Below are 26769 nucleotides of genomic sequence, written 5' to 3'. Positions count from 1 at the left end.
TAGTGTCTAATAGAGTGAACAGTGAGTGGACACAGTGTTTAAAAACTCCAGCAGCACTGCTGTGTCTGATCCACTCGTACCAGCACAACACACACTAACACACCACCATCACATCAGTGTTACTGCAGTGCTGAGAATGATCCACCACCCAAATAGTACCTGCTCTGTTAGGGTCCATGGGGGTCCTGACCACTGAAGAACAGGGTAAAAGGGGTCTAACAAAGTATGCAGAGAAACAGATGAACTGCAGTCTGTAATTGTAGAACTACAAAGTGCACCTGTACAGTAAGTGGAGCTGATAAAATGGACAATAAGCATAGAAACAAGGAGGTGGTCATAATATTATGCCTTAACAGTGTATAATCAAAGGATCTATTGGAACAGACAAAAAATCCATAGTTGTGGCTTCACCCATTACAAAAATTGTATCAAAATCTGAGTGCATTATAGTAGCTTCACATACCGTACTGCATTAAATGCATTTAGTCAGGACTAATTATGCTTTCTAATAAAACATGCAGTTAGTCAGTTAGTGTACTTTAAGTATTGATGATATCCACAATATGCTCAGAAAAGCTCTTATTGTGATGTAGTTAATCACAATAATGAAAACATTGTCACATTGCCTAGGGGTGGGTGATAAGGCACAAATATCTAGTAGGGCCTAAGGACATTTTCACAATACATAACACAGCACTTTGACAGTCAAGCACTAATGGTGCTGCACTTAAAAACTGCAAATACAGTGACATTTATTCAAGATTTCACATACTGCACTGCACTCCCTTGTGTGCAGACGTGAATGCTTTACATGTTACCTTATTATTTAAGGTTTTCATTTTATTAACAAGGCCCAACTGAGACAAGTGTCATGATTTAACAGTGTGGATAAAATGCACATGAACAGCAATAAAATATTCATACTGAAGTGCCGCAAGATTGCTGCGCTATGCATGATTTTGCCAAATATTGTGTCTCTAAAAATCATTACAGATATATCATAACTTTTTGATATAATGCCCAGCTCCTAATTTGACTCATCCCTGAAAAGAGATGTGTTTCTGCTAGTATATTTGATGCATTTGAATTTAATGTGATATAGACACTCCTTTCTAATCCTTCCTAGGGCTCCACTGCAGCCCTCCCTACTAGTCCCCTACATGCTGTGCCGGAACCTTCCATACGGCTTTATCCAGGAGCTGGTGCGCATGACTCACCAGGAGGAGGAGGTGTTTAAACAGGTGGGAGGTGCAGCGCACGCCACATGCTGATTCATTTTGCGCTTGAAGCTGTGGAGGAAGATAATAATTGATGTGGCATTCTCCATGGAATTAAATGTGTTTTTTGAAGTGCCGGAGATGTTTTAGTGGAAAAACTGAGTAAATCATTTTCAACACCCAATAATCCTTGCTATGAAAGCATATCCTTATTTAACCCTGGTCATATCCAATATCTGTCTCTTTGAAATGTTCTTCTTACCGTCATAATGAGATTGTGGTGGTGTTCAAACAGAGGCTGCTGTTTGCTAGAATAAGGGAAGTTCCTTAGTCATGCTGATCATGAATTTGTTTGTTTCTCAGTAGTACTGGTGTAGTATTCTCCTCCTTTCCCCAGTATCCCACTGTGATCAGCGTTCTTTCTTTTTGCAGATTTTCGTCCCCATTCTCCAAGGGCTCGGTTTAGCTGTGAAAGAATGTTCCTTTGACAGTGACAACTTTAAGTACCCCCTGATGGTAAGAGAAGGAAGACTGTCCAAGGCTTAATGGTGCTTCCTCTGATGTCGTCCTGTGACAGCCCATCCCCATGAAAGCTTTTGATAAGTGGCTGAATGAAAATTGTTCTCTTTCTCATCATAGACTTTTATGTCCCAAAACTGCTGGATTGAATTGAATCTCGTATCATAAAATGCTTCACAAACTGTGGTTTGTGTCTCAGACAGATACAGCTTGTAAAAAGGCATGATTTATAAAAAACAGTCAACATGAAGGCTCAGTAAAACACTTGGAGATGAGACAACTTGATGCAGCTTTTCAAAAGAGAAGTGCACACTAGCTAGTTTCCATCTTCATGTTTATGCGAATTTTGACACACAAAAAAAACGGTTTGACGGACACAGCTAATTTTTAATTAAAGCAGTAGAATCTGTAAATGTGAGTAGAATAAAGTCATATGACTTACATGTTTCCGTTTTTGTTTAGCCATAACTATAAAATATGACAGAGTAGACTAATGAACAAACTAAAACATATCGTAATCTTATTGAAGAAAAAAAAACTTAACAGTAATATTAGAGCCATGATGTTAAACAAACATAAAATGCCTGATGCTAATGGACTTTTCTTGAGCGTTATGTTTGCTTGTACTTTCTATTTTCATGCTCTTATGAGTTTTTGTAAAATAACCATGAAATTGAGCAGCAGTAAAAAGTTGCCTAACATTAAAGTTTTCTTTGTAAATTCTGCCCATATTTCTCAAAATTGTTTTTACAAACTTAAGAGTTTTATGCTCTTGTACAGAGCTGATAGAAGAACAGCCTTTTTTTCCACACACTTTAAACTTAATTTGACAGCTGGCTGGCCTGACTGCTGTGACTAGTTCAGCTTTTCTTACATCTGACATCTATTAACGTTTTGTTTACAGGCTTTAGCCGAACTTTGTGAAATCAAGTTTGGAAAGACACATCCTATGTGCAATTTGGTAAGTTTTGGTAAGGTTTCGTGGTTTTCAGGCTAAGGATGGGCAATATGACAGTATATTTATCGTTATTGTGATTAATTACATCACAGTATGCTTTCTAAGCATGTTGTAGATCTCGTCAATAGTGCAAGAACACTGACCAACTACATGTTTTTTTTAAAAAAAGAAAAAAAGGGGACAGCATATTTGAACAGTTTCCTTCCAAAATGCAATGTAGACATTTTCCCAAGATCTCTTTTTGTCCCATGATGGACATTGGGAGTGGGCTTTACACATACGAAAAATATCAGTGATGTTATGATTAATACCGCCTTTATTAGAGAAACAAAAATGTGTTCTCCATAGGACATCAGCTGTTATTCTTTTTTTATAAGCTTATAATATCCAATTTGTTAAGAATTGCAAATCAAATCATGGCATTTTAGAAGGAAACTTTTTTTTTTGTTGGTGGATTTACTGCAGAACTGTATGTAAAAAAAAATAATAATAATAATAATAATAAAAAAATAATAATAATTTTACTCAGTTTTTGATAATATTTTTTAAGTGTTGCACCCCTGGGGCTTTTTGTCTGTACCAATCTATCAAAGCTTAAAAATTGACATGTTGTAATACTAACTGGTTATTGTGAGAATGTCAAGGTATTGTGATATTTTTTTTTTCCTTTCATATTGCCCACCCCTATTTCATAGCATTACAAAATTCAGACTTGCCAGGTTGTTGGACTAACTAGATTAAACATGAACAGTTGTTGTATAATTTTCTTGGCTTTATTGATTTGTTGCAATTGTAATAAAGTCTTGGACCTATGAGATGCTAACATTTAAAGGAGAAAGAAAAGTACTTATGAAAAGTACTTGACTGTGTGTGTCTGTGTGTGTGCACGCACATATGCATAGATCACGTCTCTGCCACTGTGGTGTCCTGATCCTTTGAGTCCTGGAGCGGGCAGAGAGATTCAGAGACTCTCTTTCCTTGGAGCCTTCTTCAGTCTTTCTGTCTTTGCGGAGGATGATGTGAGTCACTTTAATAATAGCGTACAAAGTTTTAACAAGGCAAAAAAAGCACATAAGCACACTGCATTCATTGTGCTGAAGTTTATTGTTAATGTGTCATCTTGTTCAAAAGTGATTCCTAACGCATCAGATGCTGTTTTGTTAGACTAAGGTGGGAGACAAGTACTTCTCAGGCCCTGCCATTACCATGGAGAATACGCGTGTGGTCAGTCAGTCCCTGCAGCACTATCTGGAGTCTGCCAGGGTAAGTGCTACAGCTCAGGCGCTCATGCATTTTTAATGAGCTGGTTCAATCAATCAATGGAACACTGGCTAGAAAATTCTTTTTATAGTGCGTGTTGCACTGCTAGTAGATAGCCTCGTCATCTCTTATTAGCCCTTAGGGCTAAATGGTGTTTTACTGTGACATCTGAGGTCAGAATGGATTTCTGGCAAATGAGACCTGCAAGCTGATTTTTTTTTTTTTGCAGTTGCAGTCCCTTGGAGGAATAATACCTAATCAAATTAATTTAATTATGCTGTCACAAATTTGTTCATATTTGTGGGTTAAGAGTCTGTGATTATGGGTTTGTGGTCCTCAGGGTGACCTGTTTAAAATCCTCCACAACATCTTACTGAATGGAGAAACGAGGGAGGCTGCGCTAAGCTACATGGCAGCTCTGGTGAATCGTAATGTGAAGAAGGCCCAGATGCAGGTATGACTCATTTCTGATTAGGATTTTCTCTTGAAAAATGAGGGAGAAACTGCTATGCAGCTATACATACTTGATATCAGTGAGCATTCTTTCTTGGAGTATTGCTCTGTAGTCTGTATGTGACATTTGATGTATTGCAACTACATGTCCAAATGTTTATAGACACTCCTTGTAATTAGTAAATTGAGTTACACTAAGATGCACGTATTGCTGATCATTCAGTTGCATCCACACAGCTTATATAATCTCTGTTGTAAAGCAGTGGCAATAGAACAGAACTTAGAATAGAACAGGAATAGAGCTTGAAAACCTTTCACATACCTTTTAGATGAGTAGAAGTGACATTTGTGATCATTAATCACTAATCATTCAACATCAGTGCCTGGCGTCACTAATGCTGTTGTGACTGAATGCAGTCAAATCCTTACAGCAATGTTCCGAAATCTAGTGCAAAGCCTTCTCAGAAGAGTAGATGCTGTTACTGCAGCAAAGGAGGGATAAAATCCCTATAAATACCCTCAGAAGAAACATTGGATGAGCAGGTGTCTACAAATTTTTGGACATATAATGTGTATTAGGGAAGAGCAAAATGGACAAAATACTAATAATGTGATTATATTGCTACATAATTTGATAGGGATATGTCCATATTAAAATGCATTGGTGAATGTATGACACAGCATATTTGTTTGCTGACATTGTGACCAAATCATTTTTGTTAAATTACATTGACATTTTCTATAATCAAAAATGCTCATCTGAAACTATTAATGGCCAAAAAGAAAACATTGTAAATGGCTAGTGGGCTCATTTGCATATTGTAGCCCTCTGCAGGATCAGCAGTATCATTAATATCACTGCAAAGGCCAAGATTGGTATTACAAGTAGCAAACAATATATTGTGCAGCACTAACATAAGCTATTTTTTATTATTCTCTTGGAATTGGCTGCAGACGGATGATAAGCTAGTGTCCACAGATGGCTTCATGATGAACTTCCTGTGGGTGCTGCAGCAGCTAAGTATGAAGATTAAACTTGAGACAGTGGACCCCCTCTACATTTTCCATCCCAAGTGTCGGTTGAATGTGAGCCTTGAGGAGACCCGGCTCAAAGCCACCATGGAGGAGCTGAAGAGCTGGCTAGCAGACCTGCGTGAGTAAATGGCTAACGTAACTCATATGTTCAACAATAAGACTTTTTTTCTAACCTTCAGAAGTCTTGAATTATTGTCATTTTGCTGTAGTGTTTCCGAAATGTTTAAAATCAAGACTTTTACTTTGTAATTAATACAAAACGACAGTATGCTGTGCATAAAGGTTTAACCTTTATGTAATAACACTGTAAAAATGAATGCAAGTAGATTAAATAAGGTGCTTTATTTCTACAGTGTTTGTACACTGGTTTAGTTTTTAGAAGATTGGGAATAAAAAATGTACAAATCTGTATTGAAATTGCAGGTTTTACCATTCAAGCCAAAAACTTCAACCTTTGTTCCATCAGATAGTTTGGGTGATTTAATGTATTTTTGCAAACTAATTAGGTTTGGATTATCCTTTTGGATTATCATTTTGGCCTGTTGTAGGTTTTTTTCACTCTTCAGTTTTTTTTTTACTGATTTGTTTCTTTTTAATGAATTGAAAGGAGGAAAATGTCTAACGTTACTAGTATCTGTAGCATATCTTTGATATCCTCTCCATGTTCAACTGTAGATGAAGACCCGACCAAGTTTTCTGAGCCCAAGTTCCCTACAGAATGTTTCTTTCTAACGCTACACACACATCACCTGTCCATCTTGCCTGGGTGCCGGCGTTACATCCGCAGACTAAGAGCCATCAGAGATCTAAACAGGTATGAGTATATATGTACATGTTAAAATTGATGTGCAGAAGCATGCTGAATGCTTCAGAACCTTGTTGTAAGTCTTTTGCATCATGCTTTTGAAATTTTCCAGAACCTCTTGGTAGGTTGCATACTGTTTATGCTGTGCTGACTATGAAGCTTGGCTGACTGTCTATAAAAGCTTTGCTGGTGGTAGCCAAGAGTGATTTTATTATTTTGTTTTTTTCTGGCTGTACTAATATTTTATTGTTTCCAAACACTGCCTGAAATAACAGCTTATATGGGTTAGTGCCGCATTAGTGGCAGTCGTTCAAGCCCCTCACGTTAAAAGTAAAGGCCCTAGAGGAGGCTGATCACATTAGCTGCCTTTTTTCTGAAGCCAGCGTCTCCTGAATGGCTAGTTCCCCCTACTGTTGGCAACTCTCATAACACTCAGCAACAATTATACATGGTGTTTTTTTGGTCAGAGTGGGGGTTATTTGAGGTAACTGTGTGTGTGTGTGTGTACACTGCAGGACTGTGGAGGAGCTGAAAAACAGTGAGAGCCAGTGGAAAGACTCACCCTTGGCTAGTCGTCACAGGGAGATGCTGAAGAGATGCAAAACCCAGCTTAAGGTTTGCGATGCTTAAAATCTGCTGCACTTCTCTATGCAAAATAAATGAATAAATAAATAACATAAGGTAATACATTAGCAATAACAATACTAGCAAATAAAATTTGTGCATGTATTTCTAAAATGTGAACTTTAAACTTGCAATGTATACAAGTAATATGCCAGCACAACTATACAGAGAGATCCAATCAGAGCTCATCTGTGATACATCGAGAGAAAGCAGACCAATCAGAATAATTGGTCTGGGCAGGACAAAGCCAGAGACTAAATGTGAATGCAGGAGAATGCGACAAAATGCTTTTTACAGCGAAATGATACTTATCTTTCTGATTTCCAAAAATTGCAAAAGGTAGGCTAAGGTGGCAGCAGCGGTGACAGATAATGACAGCCTACAGAATTTCCTAATAACAGATTTTACATATGTGTATATTCATATGTATCATGAGAATCTCCAGTTCACACACAGTGTCTAGTTGTGCTTATACACTGTATTGTCCCATTCTCTCCAAAGGTGCACACTAACCCTTTGAGAATAAACCCTTGTGTATATATAAGCTTAAAAAAGACTTAAAGTAGCCCTGTAATGCATGCCTCCAATACAATCAGCTGCGTGATCAGTTAGAGTTGGACAAAGTTTTATCTATCCACACAGTGGTGGTTAGACCTAACACTAGAGACAGTGCAATTTCCAAAAATGTAGTGATGAAATGTGTCAGATAAGCTTCAGTATGCACCAGTTAGTACTGAATTCCACAAGGAATACTACAGACAATTTATAAATAGGACCGACAAGCACAACATAGGAAAGAAAAGACATTTGGTGAAACAGATTTGTATTTAACATGACACCATTTCTGCTTACACTATACCCCTTGTAAATAACTTGATTTTAAGAGAACAGAATAATTTAGCAATGTAACCCACCTGTCAGTGGTCTGTCTGTCTGTCAGTTAGCCTCTGTTCACTGAACTGGTTCCACCCTGTGTCAAGGTGAATAATATATGAATGAATTGTGACTTTGATTATATATCTATACATTAAGTAATATTTATTACAGCTATATACGCACTTAGTGTGCTAGCGCAGCTCACAAGCTGTTAAATGCTCTGGTTTATTGCCCTGATGGTGATTGTCTGAAAAAGGAAATAAAGAGGAAAAAAAGGAAAATACGAGACATTTAATAGACAGCTTTGTTTAGTTTGTAAAGTTCATGGGCAAACGTGAAAAAACTGAAAGCTATCGCAATCACAAAACCTAGAGTCTGTAATAGCGAGTTTTTACTCAGTTTCAAGCCAGGAATCGATCAACTCCTAAACAAAAACAGATGGCAAGACTCAGCCCACCACCTACTAACATTTTCAAACTAACCACATTCAGTGACACCATCAGAAGGTTCTTGAAGTTAATGCATTGTCTGGCTGTCAGTAATGTTCTATGGCTTTTGTTGTGCTTGTAGAAACTGGTGCGCTCTAAGGCTTGCGCTGACGCTGGCCTGCTGGATGAGAACCTGCTGCGCAGATGTCTCCAGTTCTATAGTATGGTCATTCAGCTCATCCTGCGCACGGTGGACCCTATCTACCCAAAGTTAGTCGCTTTCCATTTACTTCTAATTGCCCTGACCCACTAAACCAACTGTCAGCCGCTGTCAAGCCCACATTAAGTGTCCGTGTCTGACCGTCAACCATAAGTGATGTGGTGTTCCACGCTGTTGGCACTAGTTAGTCCTTGGAGTCAGAGGCTGGTAGTGAGAGAGACTGCTTTGATTAGCGAGGGCTGGGTTTCCAAAATGAATCTTTGCACAAAAAAATGATTATGTGCATCACAGTGAACTCTCTCAACCAGTTCACTCCTAAGATGATTTGGTTTAGTGTAAGTGCTCAAAAAGTGAGCAAAGCAGGCAAACTAGTTAGACTGGTTTGTTTGTCCGTGATTCTAATCACCTGTTTCAGTTCCGGTTTTTAATATGCCTTCATGTACTTGGCCTCAGAGGGGTGAAACATTAAGGGGACACTTATATAATAATATAATTGTTTTGAAACCATAACATTCAAGTCACCGTGATTACACTATGTTTAAGATTGCAAACTACCTGATCTAGGACTGCTAATACTTTTGCTTGACCTTGCTTGCTTGGTTATTAGCAAGCTAAAGGCTACACAGCTAGCTTGAAAAATGGCAAAATACCACAGTTTATAATTACTATTATGTACTTGATAAAGATTTTACACAAAGCACAAATAATTATATAAACTCAATTAAAGCAGCATTTAAAGTACAGTTGGATCGCTCCATGTTTGTCCATCCTCTCTGGGTGTGACTGCGGTGATGTCGCTTCAGAATATTTAAAAGACCTCCTGGGTAGCACACACTGAAGTATCCTTCGGTGTAAGCCGCTTTGGCGGGAGTTTTATGCGGCTGCTCTGGTCTCCTCTGGTTTTTTTCTGACAGCCGGTAAGACGGTTTCACAAAATCTGTTTCCGCCTCACAGAGGAGAGGAGGAAGATCAGTAGGAAAAAGCAGTAACTTTCAATGTTTCTGGACGCAGCCCTAGTGTCATTCTTGCCCGCACTTGACCACAAAACTTAGCTTTTTTTTTTTTTCCCCCCTGTGCTTGCCCGATTCAACCATATGCCTTTCTCAACCACACTGGCCTTCTTTGGGCTATGCCTGTGGTCCTCGTCCACTACCATCTACATTTGCCGTAATATGTTCTTCTAGTGTAGGTCATGTCCACTTAACCCTCGTGACACGGCCGTTCAGCCCCATACAGACCCATGGTACCACCATGCACGCAACCATATCTTTTTATCTGTGTCAACATTATGTAAATTAGCTAATAACTCTATAAGACATTTCCGGTCAGCCAAAATTAAATTAAAGCCAAAATAGATGAATTTGCCCCCGGGTACTTATGGAACTCAGGGGTGGCATTGTCTGGGTGGTGGTTAAAAAAATATAAAAAAGGGTTAAGTCTTGTGTGTGGTTTTCTTTCTATTATTGTATAAGCAGACCACTGCCACCTTTTGGTTTGTTCAAAAGCAGGTTTTTACAGAAGAGGTGCGATGGAAGGCGATCATCAGTCGGCCTTGATTGGCGCCTGTTTCTTTGATGTTGGGTTTGTGTGTCAGGGTTCTAAAACTTTGCCTTTGCAGGTTCTTCTGTACACACATGATCTTAATCTTATATGTCACTTTCTGTCAAAACCTGTTACAGTGTCAGCCTCCCCCTGAGTCCTGAGGTTCCCAAGAGCTTCGCCGCACTGCCCGAGTTTTACATTGAGGATGTTGCAGAGTTCCTGCTTTTCATTGTGCAGTAAGTTGATCATGGTGCCTGTGGTGTATAGAAGAAATAGTACTGTCTCCAAGAGGAAGAGGGGAAATAGTGGTTTGTGCCTAAACTAACCTCTTTTGCTTCTGTGGGAGTATATGAGCTTCCGAAGATGTAACTGCATTCTTTTTTCTAGGTATTCTCCTCAGGTTCTGTATGAGCCCTGCACTCAGGACATTGTGACCTTCCTGGTCGTGTTCATCTGCAGTCAGAACTACATCAGGAATCCCTACCTGATTGCTAAGCTGGTGGAAGTGTTGTTTGTTACTAACCCAGCAGTTCAGCCCCGCACCCAACGCTTCTTTGAGATGATTGAGAACCACCCTCTGTCTGTCAACCAGCTGGTCCCTGCTCTCATGAAGTTCTACACAGGTTAGTAGGCACTGACTTAGATCAATGTGGTTCATTTGTGTTATTTTACATTATTACCTGTTCGTATGGGGACTTTTGCTAGTTGTTTCTGCCCATGTGTTATCATATGTTTCACACAAAATTCCTTTTTTAAGTTTAAAAAGAAACCCCTGTGCTGAATGTTGTTTTGCCTTAACCATCAGATGTGGAGCACACTGGAGCCACTAGTGAGTTTTATGACAAGTTCACCATCCGCTACCACATCAGCACCATCTTTAAGAGCCTTTGGCAAAATATTGGCCATCATGGCACCTTCCTTGAAGAGTTCAAGTGAGTTTGTTTCCTAATGTGTGCCATTGTTTTCTGAATGAAGTAAGAAATGCACAGTAACGTGACTGAACCTGCGATATCAAAGGATACTGACTGATGATTCATTTATGTGTCAAAATTATATCTTATTTTAATTTGTCCACTTTTTATTGCCCTGTAGCTCTGGGAAGCAGTTTGTTCGCTACATAAACATGTTGATCAATGACACGACATTCCTGCTGGATGAGAGCTTGGAGTCACTGAAGCGCATTCATGAGATCCAGGAGGAGATGAAGAACAAAGAGCAGTGGGACCAGCTGCCCAGGGTGGGTGGACAGTAGACCACAAATGTCTCACAAATTTATCTTTGTCCTCAGTTAAACATTTAAGTGAGGATTTTCAGTTAAAAAGCCTTTTTATTATATGACTAGGTTGTAATGGGCAGTATTGATAACTGTTAAAAAAAAAAAATGACTGTTTTTTCAAAGTATCACCTAGCAAATAACATAAATTGTAGTTATCTACATTTTTGTTCTGTGTCAGTGCTAAATCTAAAAGTCAGTGGTGTTGTGTGGTACCATTATAGATATACTGGTGGAGTAGCCAGTAGTAGAACATAGTTTTATGCAGAAGTTTGCAGATTTTTTTTTCTTCTCCCAGCATGTAAAACTGAAAAAAATAAATAGCCAATAAATAAAAATAGTGCACTACAGTTTGCAGAAAATGCCGTATTTCTGTTCCCTGTTAAGGTTCATTTGACAAGGGCATTTAAACCTTTGCATACGACCGTGTGACTAGGGACTAGGTCAACACTATGACTAGGTCTATTCTAGAAAAAGGGAACTCCTAGGTTTAGACTGACCCATCACATGATCATTTGTGTTGCTGCATTAGTCCACTTGCTGTGCATTGACTTGAATGGTCATCTTCTCAGGAACAGCAGCAGAGCCGCCAATCCCAGCTGACTCAGGACGAGAGGGTATCACGCTCCTACCTGGCCTTAGCCACAGAGACTGTAGACATGTTCCATATTCTCACCAAGCAAGTTCAGAAGCCTTTCCTCCGGCCTGTGAGTCCTCACTTTCTGCCTCTGTGCTGGCTGCTTTAAATACACTCTGTTGCCAATCGATATCAGACAAGCTCAATAAATACAAAAAAAAGGAGTGCCTCCTAGTGATTTCTGCACAATGCACAATTGACGTATAAGCATATGGGGCAGGCAGCAATATTATCAAGATCAACCTAACTCTATATCTGGGTTTGAAGAGGGGTTAACAGCAGGCAGGTGATAATGCAGATACCTCTGAGTAAGTCATCTTGGTAAATAGGTAAACGGCAGAGGATTAGCACACTCCTGCTGTGCTGTAAACAAACCTCCCGCCCTCCGATCCCTGCAGGTATTTTTAGTCTCATCTGAAAGTTGAGCTGCTGCCAGTCATTGCATGAAGATTATTTAGAGAGCACAAGGAAAGAGTGACATTTACTCAAATAAGTGAAAACAGTATGTGGGGGCTAAATATACAGTTTGCACTGAAGTGCAATTCTTTTTCTGTGGTCGCTGACAGGGGCCCTGACACTGATGAATAAAACTCTTTTTTGTGATTGCTGAGAGAGATTCTGATGTATTGCAGGAGCTTGGCCCGCGTCTGGCTGCTATGCTGAACTACAACCTTCAGCAGCTGTGTGGGCCTAAGTGTCGGGACTTGAAGGTGGAGAACCCAGAGAAATACGGTTTTGAGCCCAAGAAGCTGTTGGACCAGCTCACTGATATCTACCTTCAGCTGGATTGTGCTCGCTTTGCTAAAGCCATTGCAGATGATCAGGTGAGCACTAGTTTACTTACACCTCGAGTAACAGCAGAAAAGACATTTTAGTTCAAGGATTTAGTGTAAACTTTCAATTCAGCTACACTTTAAGAAGCCCAGATATATTCTCTGAGACAACATAGGCCCCCTTGACGACTGGTTATCCGATCATGAGTGAACATCAATAACGCCAAGTACAGTTGGGAATGGGATCCAGTGTGGCTCGCCAACGGATTGTGATCCAGTCACTCAAACCACTGTTCAAAGTGCTCAGGGATGATTATGACCATAGAGCATTTGTAGTGTGATTGCTGAAGCGTCTCAGTGCATCCCCAACAAAGGACTGCTGAATAAACTGTCATCATAGCAGATATTAAAGCAGGTTTAGCTTCTTTCTTGGTTTTATCTCCTGTTTTTCTGCAAGTTGTGTTAACAAGTTGTGTAATCTAAATGTTTGTTTTAGCCTTTATGTTTACATGAACCCATGTTCACACGAAGACCCGCAGGATATATGTGTCAAGAGACTAACATAGTAAATATGTGGTGCACCCGTCCTCCTGTCACAAAATAAGTGGTTCCTGGAGATCGATTTAAGATATGGGAGTGCCTTGTGTATGAATGGCTTTGTCTTGCTGTCCATTTGTGATCAGATCACCCAAGATAATTTTATTTATTTATTTATTCATGCCCTTGTTTTGCAGAGATCATATAGTAGAGAACTCTTTGAAGAAGTCATCTCCAAAATGAGAAAGGCAGGCATCAAGTCTACAATTGCAATTGAGAAGTTCAAGCTGCTGTTAGAAAAGGTGGAGGAGATTGTGGCTCGCAACTCTCAGTCTGAGATGGACTACAGTGATGCTCCGGATGAGTTTAAAGGTGAGTGTTGAACGTTTGTGATTGTGCTTTGTTTGCTTCAAGTTCTGTGGTTGACAGAGTAACTGCTGTGACTGCAAGATCAGGCCCAGGGCCGGTAACCACAGAGTGAATCCAATCTGCTAACAGAATGCAGGGCACATGCTTCCTTTGATTCTCTGCTATGCCCCCTGCAATCTTAGCATACTAGTAAAGTGTGTCAAGGGTGGAAAAAAAAAGTCAGCCTGTGGCTTTAAGGTCAGGCCTGTTTCACATGCTTTATGTTTAATTCACATGCAAATAAAACTTCTCATGACCATTTCATATTAAATGTCACTTTTTTTATTTATATTTTTTTATTCTTTAGACTGGCTTATGTTTTTTTGTAATTATTTTTATCAAAATGGTCCTGAATTAACTTCAGTTCTTAGTATTGGAAGTGGTGTCTAGCAATAATTTTTCCTTATTGCATTAGCTGCTTTTTCCATAGGCCAGTTTACACTTGGCATTAACATTTATTCATTGTGAGACAGTCTGATAAAGATATGACACGTGTCATTTCCGTTTTATGGGATTTTTGCAGTGCTGGAGCACAAGAAAGGTTTTGGGTCCAAAATGCTTCATTAAACATTTTTAGTTGCGGTGCAGAACATTCCATTTTAAGCTACAGAGAAAGAATAGCGGGCTATGTGTGTTTTGCATAGCAGCCGGGACTGAACCACAGTTGAAAGATAAATATGGGTTAAGGTTTACAGCTGAGGCTGGGGGAGAACTGTGTGCTGTGCTCCACAGGCTAACAACTTTTCCACTTTAATGTTTGCAGAAAATGCTGTATTTTTGTCTATGTTTAAATATCTCTGCATATGACTAAAATAACATGTTTAGTGAGAAAGACAGGAACTATACTGAAAGTTGTGGGTGAAGGGCATGTGACTTTAAACTGTGAATGTAGCCAGTCTCGCTACATTGCATCTATGCACACACACACACACACACACACACACACACACACACACACACACACACATATATATATATACACAGATTCAGTCGCAATAAATACATAATATACATAATGCTGTTCTTTGTCCACCATGTGACAGACCCTCTGATGGACACTCTCATGACTGACCCTGTGCAGTTGCCTTCTGGAAACATAATGGACCGAGCTATCATCCTACGCCACCTCCTCAACTCGCCCACCGACCCCTTCAACAGACAGCCTCTCACTGAAAGCATGCTGGAGTCAGGTACAAAAACAGACCCTCTCTGCACAAAAACATGACCCTTCCAGTATCGTATTGATCCTTTCCCTTATTGCATTGTTTCATATTTGAATTACACAAGTTTTAAAATGCGTGTTATCTTCTTCAGTTCCAGAACTGAAGGAGCGTATCCATGCTTGGATGAGGGAGAAACAAGGAGGACGCTTTTGTCAGTGAGCCACGCTTGCCGCCAGTTTAGGGATGGTTCCACTGCTCCACAGTTCAACATGGAGCAGACTGAAGGGAATAAAGCAAAGAAGAAAAAAAACTGTCATGAAACCTAATTTGATTTTTCTCCCTTATCCTTTTTTTTTTCTCGGGCCGTCAACTTAAAGGCTCTTGGTTCTAAATTGAAGCATAATAATAAAGTTTAGACTTTTAAAAGGTTTTGCTTATGACTTTGTATATATGACAGATATTTAATTGAGTGATTGAATAGCAATGTGTAGAGAGACTAGGTTTCACAGCCTAGAACTATCAGCAGAGAAAATTGGATATATTCAAATATTACTACAAAAATCAAATTGGTCCACATTCTTTCTTTTTTTTAAGGTGTTGCATTTGACTTTGAGGATTAATTTTGATGGTTTTGTGTTAAAGGAGAATGTTAAGGACGGAGGACAGGAAACCATGTCATGCTCTTCTGAATTACATTGTTAATCTGCAACCTTAGAATTTGAGTGCTTGGGCTAAAACACATCACTAATTATTGGTCACAGACTTTGTTTACAAGCCCTGGTCTCAAATGTGCCCTCTACCAATAAAAATGGGTTAAGAATTGAGGGGATACTTGCTTGAAATTAACACACTAGATTGTCTAGTAAAAAATACAAATGTAGGTGTTTATTGGATGGAAAAAAGGCAGTGAAGTTGATGATGCAATCTGTATTGAAAATATCCTTTTCCTTGCTGTTCACTTTGAATGGTCTTGTATGTATGGCCATCAGCATAAGGCCACCCAAGCACCTCATTTAACATTTCCATAGTGTTAAAGCTAAATCCTGAGCTCAGAAGAGAGTATGTGAATCAGTGCTCATAGCATGATCGTCATGAGGACAGTGCCACTGCACCAAATGTATTTTCTTTAATACATTCACGGTTTTATACATAGAAAAGGTTCATCAAATCCTGCTGTTCGTATTAACCCTGGCTGTTGGACGTTCACCGTGAATTATGAATGAGTCATTTTCCTGTGACAGAGTTTTAACTTGACAGGAATTTGCTTCCTTTGCTACAAACTTTTTTTGAACCGAGGACTTCAAACTGTAATAAATGGTAATGCACACACACAAACAGCTGTTGTAATTGCTTTTGTATGCAACTAGTTTTAGTGGGCTTATCAAGACTAGATGAATAATGTACAGTCTGCTTCTTATGACCAACATTTTGGAATATAATTAAAGGGGAAATACACTATTGCTTAAAATGTTTGCATGATTCAATCATTGAGATGTAAACAACACCATTCAGAGTATTTTGATGTAAAATGGTGCACTGTAGAGAAACTTGCACCTGCATAGTGAAGGGGAACTAGGGATGGCAGTGTATAGCCATTTTTGCTTTCCAAAACAACCAGTTTTAACCAGCACATGTTTTCTGAGTTTATATGTAATGTTAATAATGCTGTAATAGTGGTAAATCTGGGTGGAAAATTCTATAGGGACTATTTCTTTACAATGCCCTGCATGTACCTCTGCCATGAATGCATTTTAAACCTGGATTTTAGGCCAAAACCTTATTGTAAAACAATGTCTAGGGCATCAGACAAGATGTTCTAAACCATTTAAGGTATTGCCTTTCTGTGAAGTATCTTTTAGAAGCATTAAACACTTCTGGACGTCTGGTTCCAATCACCACTGCTGTAAACAACTCTGTCATGCTGGGTTTCTCTAGAATGAAGCATTTCACATCACACCACTCTGATTATGTTTACGTCTTAACCATTTTGTTATGCACACATTATGAAAAAATTATGTATTTTTAAACTCTTTTTTATGTATCCATTTAACTCTGACTTTAAATGGATACAAACTAAATTATGTATCCATATAAACTCAGATGTTACAGTGTTATGCAGATTTGGCATACCTGTTATGAACTTGTCCTGAGCACAAGCTTATCCATAAAACCAACTCAACCAAGTAAAAGAACCTGTGTTCGTAACGTATCACGAACAATAATTGAACAATGCAATCTTAGGATAGATGAGACGCGTTTTGCAGATGCATCACAGTGGCTTTTAAAATTCAGCCTTCCTCTTGTAGACACTCGATTTATCTGCTAGGCGGCGTCCTTCGCTTTTAAGGCAGCTCTGTTTCTCCATTTCCATGCCATGCACAACTGCAGGAGCTGTCCTGCAGTATTGCGTCACACGAAGCCCACCCACCGCAGGATTCCTTGACGCTGATTGCTCAGCTCGCACATTCCTCAACTGGTCGTCAAACGCTATTGGTCCAGAAAGCTGTCAGTGAAGGCGGTGACGGGGCAGTTGACGTAATGGTTTCAGTAAATCAAGGCATTCAGCCGTGTGTTAAAGTAGCAGGAGGACCGATTTTTTTTTCTCCCACACCAGCAATTAAAGCGTAGAAAATATACCGTAATTTGAACCTGCAGTAGAAGACCGAGTGGTGGACGATGAAATGCTGCTATAATGGGTGTATGTAGCAAAAGCCGGGTTATTAAGCATCTATCTGTCGGTTTAACGTTACTCTAATCGTTGCTGTCACCGATAGACATCAGTAGATTTTTTCTAGATTCGGTGTGGACATCCCGAGCATTCAGAGGTGAGTGAAATAACGTTACTGCATACAAAATCTGCCTAAACCGTTTAGCTCTTTCATCTGTTTTGCTGTAACATTAACGTTAAGTGTTGTAACGGTTACGGCTCGCGCTTGGGGACGACCGAAAGCTAACGTTAATGTTGACATTTTCGAAGACCGTTTATAAGACTGTTTATAAGCATAACATCGTCATTGTAACACAGCTTATGTGCAATTCTAAGCTTTTTAATTTAGTTTTTTTTTACTCACGAAAGTAACCCATAGACTGTAAAACAAACAAAAAACCGAGTTGCTGAAGGGAGATGGAGCCAGAACGGTCTATGCGCAAAGCTAACGTTAGTCATCCTTGCTAATAGTTCACTGCTAGCCTCATCAGAGCGAGCCACGTTAAAAGGTCATATCGACACAGCTGTCTTTTTATCAGTACGAAGAAAATATTGATTTTGCCTCTGATATCCTTAAGGATGTGTTACCTGGACCTGATAACGCTGTTAAATTGATTAGTTAGTATAGCTGACAGTGTGTAACGTTAACAGGACTATAGTCCGGCTAGGCTTTGCTGCTGGATACTGCAACAGCACAGCAGTCTATGCTGGACTTAGCTAATCTCTTAGGTTGGTTTTATCTAATGAAAACTCGCTTGCTTTGATTTGGTATTTTTAAACCAAGGAACTGTGTTTTTCGGGTGCTGGGAGCCATGAGAGCCCCCCCTACTTTATAGTAGATTAGGTTACTTTTGTTGTCTCCGGCCCAGTCGACAAATTTATGGGCGTATGCTTGTGGAAACGCTGACTACAAGGACAAGAATGAAAACAGCCTCATTTTGAAGTCCTGAGATGTAGATGTGACCGCAGACAGTGAGACCTGAAGCGGATAACTGCATGAAGCAGAAAACGCAGGGGGGAGAACAGCGGAGACGAGCGCTATTTTGCAGCCAGACTCCGTAAAGGCGCTGTGATGGATCCATCTCCAATATTAGTCCAGCAGCCGAGTTTATTGTCATGCCCGGCGTCTAGATAACTGTTTTATCGTTGCCGTAGGCATATGTGTATGATACAGTATATATGTCAAGGAGAATAGTGTTATTAATAGTGAACTGAGCTGGAGAAGTGGGCCCATCCCTACTGCAGTTTACTGGCAGCCATGTTTGAGGCGGAGAGGGAACCATCTAACGGCGAAGCTCCAAAATGCCATTCTGACTGACCAAATGTGAGATTATCTGCCCTGTTTATCTCGGGCTCATGAGACAAAACTTTTTTAAAAAATCAGTATACTATGTATTAGACAGCCCATTGTGCCTTTATTTGTGAGTCATCTACGTTTTTACGTAGGAATTTAATCGCACTCCTGTGAATCGGACGAATATTTCACTATTAGTATTGTTTGTTTGTTTTTTGATGACGCTTTATTTTGAGAGTCCTCTCTATATGTTTTGTACACGCTTAGCTTGTCTTTCAACTAATATCTATTGAGTGCAACTGAATTCTAAATTGGATGTAATAGATTTTATTAACTCTAACTCTGAACCTAACACTAACCTTAAAGGGCCCATATCCTACATTTTTCTTGTGCTTTATTTTTTTTTAAATCTAAGTAATCTTTTTTCTGATTGGCTGACGTGTGTTGTGCCTCATTCATAAACCAGTACAGACTGATGCATGCCTTTTAACTTTAACATGAATGGGTGGAGCTAAACTGCGAATTTATCTGACCGTGTTGGTTTTTGTGACGTCAGAAAAACTATGAATGTAAAACGGGCTGTTTTTGCAGTTAGTTTCTGTATGTGGACAGTATAGACAGGGAAATGAATGGTACATTTTGAAGCTTTAACATCTGCTCGAAATGTAAGCCTAATCCTAAACCTAGCCTTAATGCAGCTGGTAATGAAGAGAGTTTCATCAGTTGCTTAGTTAACAGTTTGAGCATTTGCTCATGATCTATCTGGTACGGACAATATAAAGTGTGACCAAATTTTTTAAATGACATACATCAACTATTGAATAGTGTAGTCAATTATTTGTCCACTATATGAAGCTTCCTAATACCAGGGTAGATTAGTTGAGGTCTTTTTAAAGATTATTTGTCTGAAAACAATACCTTCAGATAGTTCAATCATTGTCATACATTCTTCGGGCCTCTGGCTTATCTGTGACGCTAACACTTTCTATTTAAGATTGATGAGATGAGGCTAGATAATGTAGATTTATCATGCTGGGATGTGTGCAAGTCAGTATGCTTGGTTGGAGCTTAACACTTACCAGCTTAACAATTTAAAAATGAAAGAATATGGATTTTTTTTGTCTGTTTGTTTTTGCAGGGGTCATTTCAGTGGGATCGCTTTGTGACAAACCACAACTCCAACAATGTCCGGGGCTTCAGTGAAAGTTGCTGTCCGAGTGCGCCCCTTCAACTCAAGGGAGACCAGCAAAGAATCAAAATGCATCATTCAGATGCAAGGGAACTCCACCAGTAAGTATTGTTGGCTGCTTCTCATTTACCCTGCATGTATCCTGTTCGCTGCTTTTGATGTGGAATGTTGGCTATGTAATGAATGGCTGATGACATTCTGTCACATGCCTGCAGGCATGTGCATGTGAGGATAGGTTTATGCAAGGCTTTGGGGTGAAAAGCTAGCTGGGAAATAGGCCTACATTTTGAGAAACAGTACAAAACAGTAACGTGAGCATGCCAGATGATAGAGTTGTGGTGAAGAAGATATCAGTTTGAAGAGGACAAAAAAGTCAGTGTGAATTCCAGTTTTACAGAGAGTGAGAAGGGATGGAGTTTGTGCCTGGGGTAGGGTGGTATCAGAAGTGCTGAGCTGTTCTATTCTGAAGTCTCTGTATGGCTCACTCCTGGGGCTCAGGCTTCCTATTCATTAGTATAGGCCTTAGAGAAAGAGAGTGTTAGTGGACTGTTTACTTTATCGTGACATGCAATGAACCAGTGAAAGGAAATGAGAAGATCTTATCCTGTGTGAGGCCTTTATCACTAGCTGTTTGTGAAGAGTAGGACATGGCTGAATACTTATGAAAAGTACCCCTCAGACATTGCTTTGACTGCAGTAGTGAAGTGGGTTAACCATTTTTAAGAACCTGTGATTCCATGAGATTACAGTTTGCACCATAGCTTAGTGGAGCCTAGTCCAGTCTACTGATTATGATCTTAATTAGTATACAACAGACTGCACTGATGAGTAATACCTTAATTGATCATTTAGATGTTAACAATGGAAATGTATGGGGATATCTGTTGGTGTATATTCCCATGATTTTGGGCGTTTTACTGTACACTACACACAGTTTGTGATTACAAAATGCATGCATTTGTAAAATCCCATGCCTAATGTGTGGTTAGAATGTGACAACATAGTGGGACCTTGTGAAACCAGTGCTAAAACCTTACTCAACATTTTCAAAGTGTCCAAAATAACAATACCACGTGTCTTGAATATCGCGGTATGACTTATTGATAAACATCGGCACATGTCTACTGAGTGGTGTGCAAGACATTATATTAAGCAGCAGATGTTAAAGAAGTCTGTTACACTGGTACCATGTTTCATGGTTAACCTGGTATTCATTGCATCATAAGTATTTTTTCTTTTTACTCTGTGTTTTCCTCATTCCATCACTCTGGTACAGGTTAATATTCATCTAATCTGTTTTGATGTTTTACTCTCGTAAATGTTCTGAGATCATGCTGGCACACTCTTTTCTTTTTGTTCTCTCAATCTTAGATGTCCCAAAGTGTTATTTTGACATACCTAATGTTTTGTCTCTGTCTCTGATTTACTCACATTTTCCATCCTCATGATGGCTATATTACTGACACTTTCTTGGTTCTTATGTTGAGAGGCAACAGCAACCAAGGACATATAGCTGACCTAAGAAACAACCGAGCTGCCAGATGTCCAGTTACTTCCCTAAAAGAAGTGCTTTATGTATTAAAAAGGGCTATAATTCCTGCATGGTTCATCAGATACATTTGAATTAAATCGAATCGAGAGAGATCTACGTAGATGGTTACTAAATGTTACAAGTCGTAGAGCCCTCTTTTGCTTCAATATAGAACCCTTTTTGCAAAAAGTGTGTGGAAAGAGGTTTTAGAGGAAAATGTCTTATTCTCTATGCTCACAACCATTACAGGTTGGCTCGTTACTAAGGAAAAAAGGTGGAAGAAAAGCATACTTCTCATACTAATGTAGCTGGATGTTCACCACAGCCCTTGTGAGCTTATGTGGAGCTGAATGACTCCAAGGATCACGAGGCAGCCTGCTCTGCTCCAGTAATGGCTTATGCTTTTGTTCTAAAGAGGAAGTAAAGCTGAGGATCCACAGCTCTCATGAGTGCGCAGCCGCAGAATGCACTGACCAGACTGTGGAGCTGGCAGCAGGCCCATCGCTCTTGATTAGGAGTCTTTTACAGATGGTATGCTGAGAATGTTGTCCTGTTATGAGGCTGAGCGTTCAGAACTGCCTGTGTGGCCAAGACACATAGCAGACTGTTTAAAAAGACAGTACAGACAATGCAAAGAGATCGCCCTTGAATGAGCTCACTTGACCCACTGCTTACTCTTACATGTTTATTAACTCAGCTAGAGCAAACCAATGTTTGCCTGAGCAATTTAGGAGGTTTAGGGTTGACATGGTGAACAGTTTTTCATTTGTTGCTTGATTTGTAACCATAAAGGGCATAGAAGCTTTTCTTTTAGAGCTGACTGGGGAAAAAATAGAAGAAAAAAACAATACTTTTTTTTTTACTTTTTATTGCTTTTATGTATCAGTTAAGAATCCCCTCAATGCAAAAGGTATTCCTTATCAGCGTATTGGTGGATATGAATTTGCAGCTGTTGATTGCATGACCTGTTGTTGATGTATGACATCCAAGGAAGGCTTTCCCGTGTTGCTGTTTCAGACAGCCATCCTTACTAAACTGTGCAGTTCAAAGGAGGCACTCTGGTGTTTCCCACTTCCGCATAAAAGCTCAAGAACTGCTTGCCTGATTTTCTTGATGCACTAGAACAAACGCAAGCACTTCTGAAGATAAGCTATGATTGACAGGGTGTTCACTAGTTTATTGCTCCTTACAGTTTTTCTTTTATGTTATCAGGATAGTGGAACATAAAGCATTATTTTGTAGTTGTAGGTCACAGTCAAAGCCCTCTTCTTTTCACATCAGCTTCGGTGGATCTTTCATCTCTGCATATCAGAGAGAAAGAGAAACCAGACAGGTTTTCCGCTTTATCAGAGCGAATATTAGTGAAAATATTTACAGCTCGCTGTTCTGCTACAGTCTCGTTCCATCTGCGATGGGTCTCATTAGCCAGCTGTTTGCTTAAGCTAGTTTAGCTAAAGGAGGTTTTTTTGACTGCGCTGTGCATGGCCGTCTTCTCTTCTGGTTGGCGCAGGAAATGTGGTGAGGGAGTAGGAGTGGGAGCAGACAGGAGTTCTGCACACTTTCCTTGTCTATTCCTTCTCTACTTTCGTGCCAGGCAGTTTGAGAAAAAGCTGGGCATGGAGGGTGGAAGCATAGCAAAGAGATTAGGGCTCTGTGGAGGGGCTTTTCTAACCTCCCTCTTATTCTCCATTAGCTTCAGTGAACTAGGGGTCTTATAAATATCCCAGAGCAAATGTAATTACTGTGAATGGAGGAGGAGAAGGGGTGCTGTGAGCTGGGCATTGGGGAGAAATGGGTAAAGATAAGAACTTGCCATGTCTTTTCAGCTTGACCTCAATGGTAATGTCTTATGCAACCTTACCACTGCTCTTTAGTTAAGATGCAGTTTGACCCAGGAGTTTGTTGTCCTCATAAAAGCAGAAGCCTCCAGCAGAACTTCTGGTTATTTGCATGCTTGTTTATAGCTGCAAATTTCTGTTCACTGACTACACTCATATCTCTCCAATCTCATATTGCTCCACATGCATCTTTGCAATCTCACATCCCTCCAAAGTAAAACCTCAGATTTTGTAATGTGATAAGAGCAGATCTGCTTGCTTGGTAAATGGAGATTAGAGAGATTCTGACAGTGGGACCATGGAGATGACTGCTACAGACTGGACTGACAGAGAGAAGAGATGTCAGTAAAAAGCTTCTGTTCCAAACTGAGAGAGAGCATGCAGTGAAGTGGATAAGAGCACAATGGGAATTGTGCAATGACATATCAGAAGGTTATTTTTCCCCAAAGTAATTAATATTGTTGTTATTATTGTTGTTATTATTATTATTATTATTATTATTATTACTGTCTTTCAACAGCAGTATAACAGTATCTCACTAGTTCTAGGCAGCCAGCTCTTAAATAGCATTTATATATGTGAAGGAAAGCACTGCTAGCTAGCGCCCTTGTGACTAGCTAGCTAGGTAGCAAGATAAGTTAACTAACTGACATTAGCACATTGTCATTATATGTTGAAGCAACACTGTACAGAAGTAACCTAAAGTAGATAAGTCAGCAGTGAGGGAGTCAAGCCTAAGCCAGTGTCAGCGGTTAAAAAATTATGTAGTCCACTGTAGGGGTGTTTGAAAATGTATTACATGAGACTTTCTGAAGAAAGAAGAAAGCTGGGAAAATGTATTGTTGCTGTTCAAATAACCTCCCACCTCCAAAGTGACTTTACAGGAAAAGGAAAAACATCCTTAACTTTTAATAAACGTTAATGGAACAAGATCTTTTTCTCAGTCATTCTGAACAGTTTCATTTGATCCATTCTTCATGAAATTTAGAAACAATTCAAGGGCCAACTGGCATTTTCCAATCATGTGGAGAAATAATGGTTTTGTTTGGACTGCGAAAATATTTTACTGTTCACTAAAAAATTATTTCCTACATCAGCTTTTTAAGATTCTCCTCAACCTTTTTATCTTCACTTCTCTGGGGTGTTTGAAGCTTAATTAGGATGGTCAGAACTCCCTTTGATTTGATAGTGAAGAAGAGTCGGGATCGGTTGGATCTGACACAGCTCTGGTGCCTGAAAGGTCTTCTTACCCGTGAACCATAAGTGCAGACCTGAGCGATTGACCTGCTTAGAAGCCTAATCCTCAGGCTTGCCTGAGGTCACCTCACTTCAGTGTTAATCCCTCTGACCCTCGCAGGTGCACGCCTGCCTTCTGCAAGTGTCAGTCTTCTCACTGTGCTGATTAACCGCTGCTCTTAGCTGAGGAGGAAAGACATCTGTCCTAAGCAGCGTTACTATCCAGGAAGAGACGTGATTGCTTTATTACAAGAAGAGCAGAGCTGTCTGATCTCAGTGATGATGGTGTAATCATACTTCGAATATGTAGAATTTGAAGCAGATTGTCCTCAAACATGCACTATTCCCAGATGTATCCTGACACCCCTTCTAAATTAGGAAATTCGGTCTAAGAGCATAAGGTCACCATGCCCAATGCCAGACATAGGCTAGAGGTGTATGAAGCACTGGGCTGTTGAGCAGTGGAACTGTGTAGGAAGTTGGAGGAATGGAGCTCCATCCAATAACCACATTCCTTATAGTTAACTGACTCATATAAGTGCTTAAATCTAGCTATTGAGAATGGGCTCTCTTATATGACAAACATATACTAAGCAATGGATGTTTAGTCAAGATGGATTTGAGCAGAATGTAGTTAATACCTGAATATTACTGTTGTACTAATGTCTTAACTTGAACATAGTAGATCTCACAATTAAATGATTAAATGATTGGTAGAGAACAACTCTTTAAATAATTTTCAGTTGCATGTCTGATCCCCTATAAAACTGTACTCGAGTATGAAAAGTTCCATCCAACCCTAACTGAGCTTTTCTTTACACATTAAGGTCTTAAAAGGTTTTATGGCTGAGTAGAAGAGGCTACAGTGGCTTTGTTGTCAGAGAAATATCAGGAAGCATATCAATTGACCTTTTAATGCCAGCCATGCCCAAATTGCTACAGTACAGGGGTCTATGATTCTGTGATTTAACCTCAGTTATACCTACCAGGAATTTTCCCATAGTGTTCATCATGCTTGCATCAGACTTCAGTCAACCATGGTGTCCATGACAATCAATACTAATGTGCCTTTGTGATTGCTGGTGGAGGTCATTACAGAGAGGCTCTTGTTCCTCCGTCATCTTTTTGTTGGTATTGAAAAGACGCCCTTGTGCGCATGCAGTGTCTCTCAAGGCTTAAAGAAATGATTCCCTAAAAAATCTGATTCACAAAAAGTGTAGTAGACCAGTCAAGACATGTTTGGTGTCCAAAGCTTGGCTTCATTAGTTGGGCACTGGAGCAGTGAGGCTAATGTAGCTAATAAGTAATGGAGTCTGTCACCCAGAATATTTTGATGTGACATAATCTTCTGTTATATTGGCCTCGTAGCACTTCAGCACAAAACTAAAGAAGCAACCTTTAGACACCAAACATGTCTTGACTGTAGTGTTTTTGTTTTCCATGTGATGTCAGGGGGTTTTTATTACCCTTATGATAGTGCAGCCCTGGTGAAGTGGCTTTGTTTTACGGTTTCCCTTCCCCAGGTTACTAGCTGTTCTTATTGTACTGTTCCTCATAGGCTGCAGTTCCTTTTTTGTTAGGCTGCTCTTCCTTTCTCACTTTATCCTGCCATACACTTGTGACATCCCTTAGTCATATGAGGGACAAAACAGTGTCCTCAGTGTCTGTAATAAGCACACATTTTATTCACAGTAGATCTAGGATGAGTTTTTAATGCTTATGTGTGGGTAAAAATTAGAAGGTAATGCTGCGCTCAACAGACATGAATTACATGTTTACTGGTAGATGTTCTGTGACCTAATTTGGAGAATTTTATCTCGGCACATTTCAATCAAGAGATAATTTGCCCTTGATCCAAAATAAAAGGTCCCGTGAAAGCAGATAGCACTAAGCCTTGTGTGAGACCAGGGTCAGTTGGAGCACTGCCGGGCTAACTCTAGAAACGACCAGGCTTATGTAGCTTCAGCCATGCTTATGAATGAAAGGCAAGCACCAAGCCTGCCACTGTTCAAAACAGTTCTATAAATGTGTTGTTGTTGTTGTTGTTATTGTTGTTATTATTATTATTATTATTATTATTATTATTACTTGTTTATTTATTTATTTATTTATTTATTTATTTGTAATGGTGGTAGTAGTAGTAATGGTGGTAGTAGTAGTAGTGATAGATCCTCTGCTATGAAGTAATAAAACAGTTGTTCATAAATAATAGCAATCATTATATTAATAATAAGAAAGATGTATTG

At 39.5% G+C, this 26769-nt stretch overlaps 2 protein-coding genes across 14 annotated transcripts in view; both read left to right on the top strand.

Annotated features, from left to right (window-relative positions):
• The window catches only part of ube4b (ubiquitination factor E4B, UFD2 homolog (S. cerevisiae)), a 29994-nt gene extending 13806 nt beyond the window's left edge, over positions 1-16188 (top strand). For both annotated transcript variants that reach the window (XM_036590977.1, XM_036590976.1), the window contains 19 exons: positions 1127-1241; positions 1650-1733; positions 2641-2697; positions 3597-3713; positions 3859-3957; positions 4295-4408; positions 5362-5560; positions 6118-6256; positions 6763-6862; positions 8318-8445; positions 10075-10173; positions 10325-10560; positions 10743-10869; positions 11030-11174; positions 11783-11917; positions 12480-12671; positions 13355-13529; positions 14609-14755; positions 14880-16188. In XM_036590977.1, coding sequence (XP_036446870.1) covers positions 1127-1241; positions 1650-1733; positions 2641-2697; positions 3597-3713; positions 3859-3957; positions 4295-4408; positions 5362-5560; positions 6118-6256; positions 6763-6862; positions 8318-8445; positions 10075-10173; positions 10325-10560; positions 10743-10869; positions 11030-11174; positions 11783-11917; positions 12480-12671; positions 13355-13529; positions 14609-14755; positions 14880-14947 — 2476 coding nt within the window. In that variant the 3' untranslated portion in view covers positions 14948-16188. The remainder of the gene's footprint in view (positions 1-1126; positions 1242-1649; positions 1734-2640; positions 2698-3596; positions 3714-3858; positions 3958-4294; positions 4409-5361; positions 5561-6117; positions 6257-6762; positions 6863-8317; positions 8446-10074; positions 10174-10324; positions 10561-10742; positions 10870-11029; positions 11175-11782; positions 11918-12479; positions 12672-13354; positions 13530-14608; positions 14756-14879) is intronic.
• A 1096-nt stretch (positions 16189-17284) lies between these two features.
• kif1b (kinesin family member 1B) overlaps positions 17285-26769 on the top strand; it is an 84118-nt gene continuing 74633 nt past the window's right edge. For 11 of the 12 annotated variants that reach the window (XM_036591240.1, XM_036591232.1, XM_036591236.1 and 8 more), the window contains exon 1: positions 19914-20019. In XM_036591240.1, the coding sequence (XP_036447133.1) occupies positions 19914-20019 (106 nt within the window). Of the gene's footprint in view, positions 17554-19867; positions 20020-26769 lie in introns of those variants that run through there. The other variant, XM_036591230.1, reaches the window with a different exon arrangement.

The sequence above is a fragment of the Colossoma macropomum genome, unplaced genomic scaffold (assembly GCF_904425465.1).
Source record: "Colossoma macropomum unplaced genomic scaffold, Colossoma_macropomum, whole genome shotgun sequence".
In the NCBI taxonomy this organism is placed as follows: domain Eukaryota; kingdom Metazoa; phylum Chordata; class Actinopteri; order Characiformes; family Serrasalmidae; genus Colossoma; species Colossoma macropomum.
The sequence above is the reverse complement of the archived record's forward strand: the minus strand, read 5'-3'. Positions and strand labels throughout refer to the sequence as shown.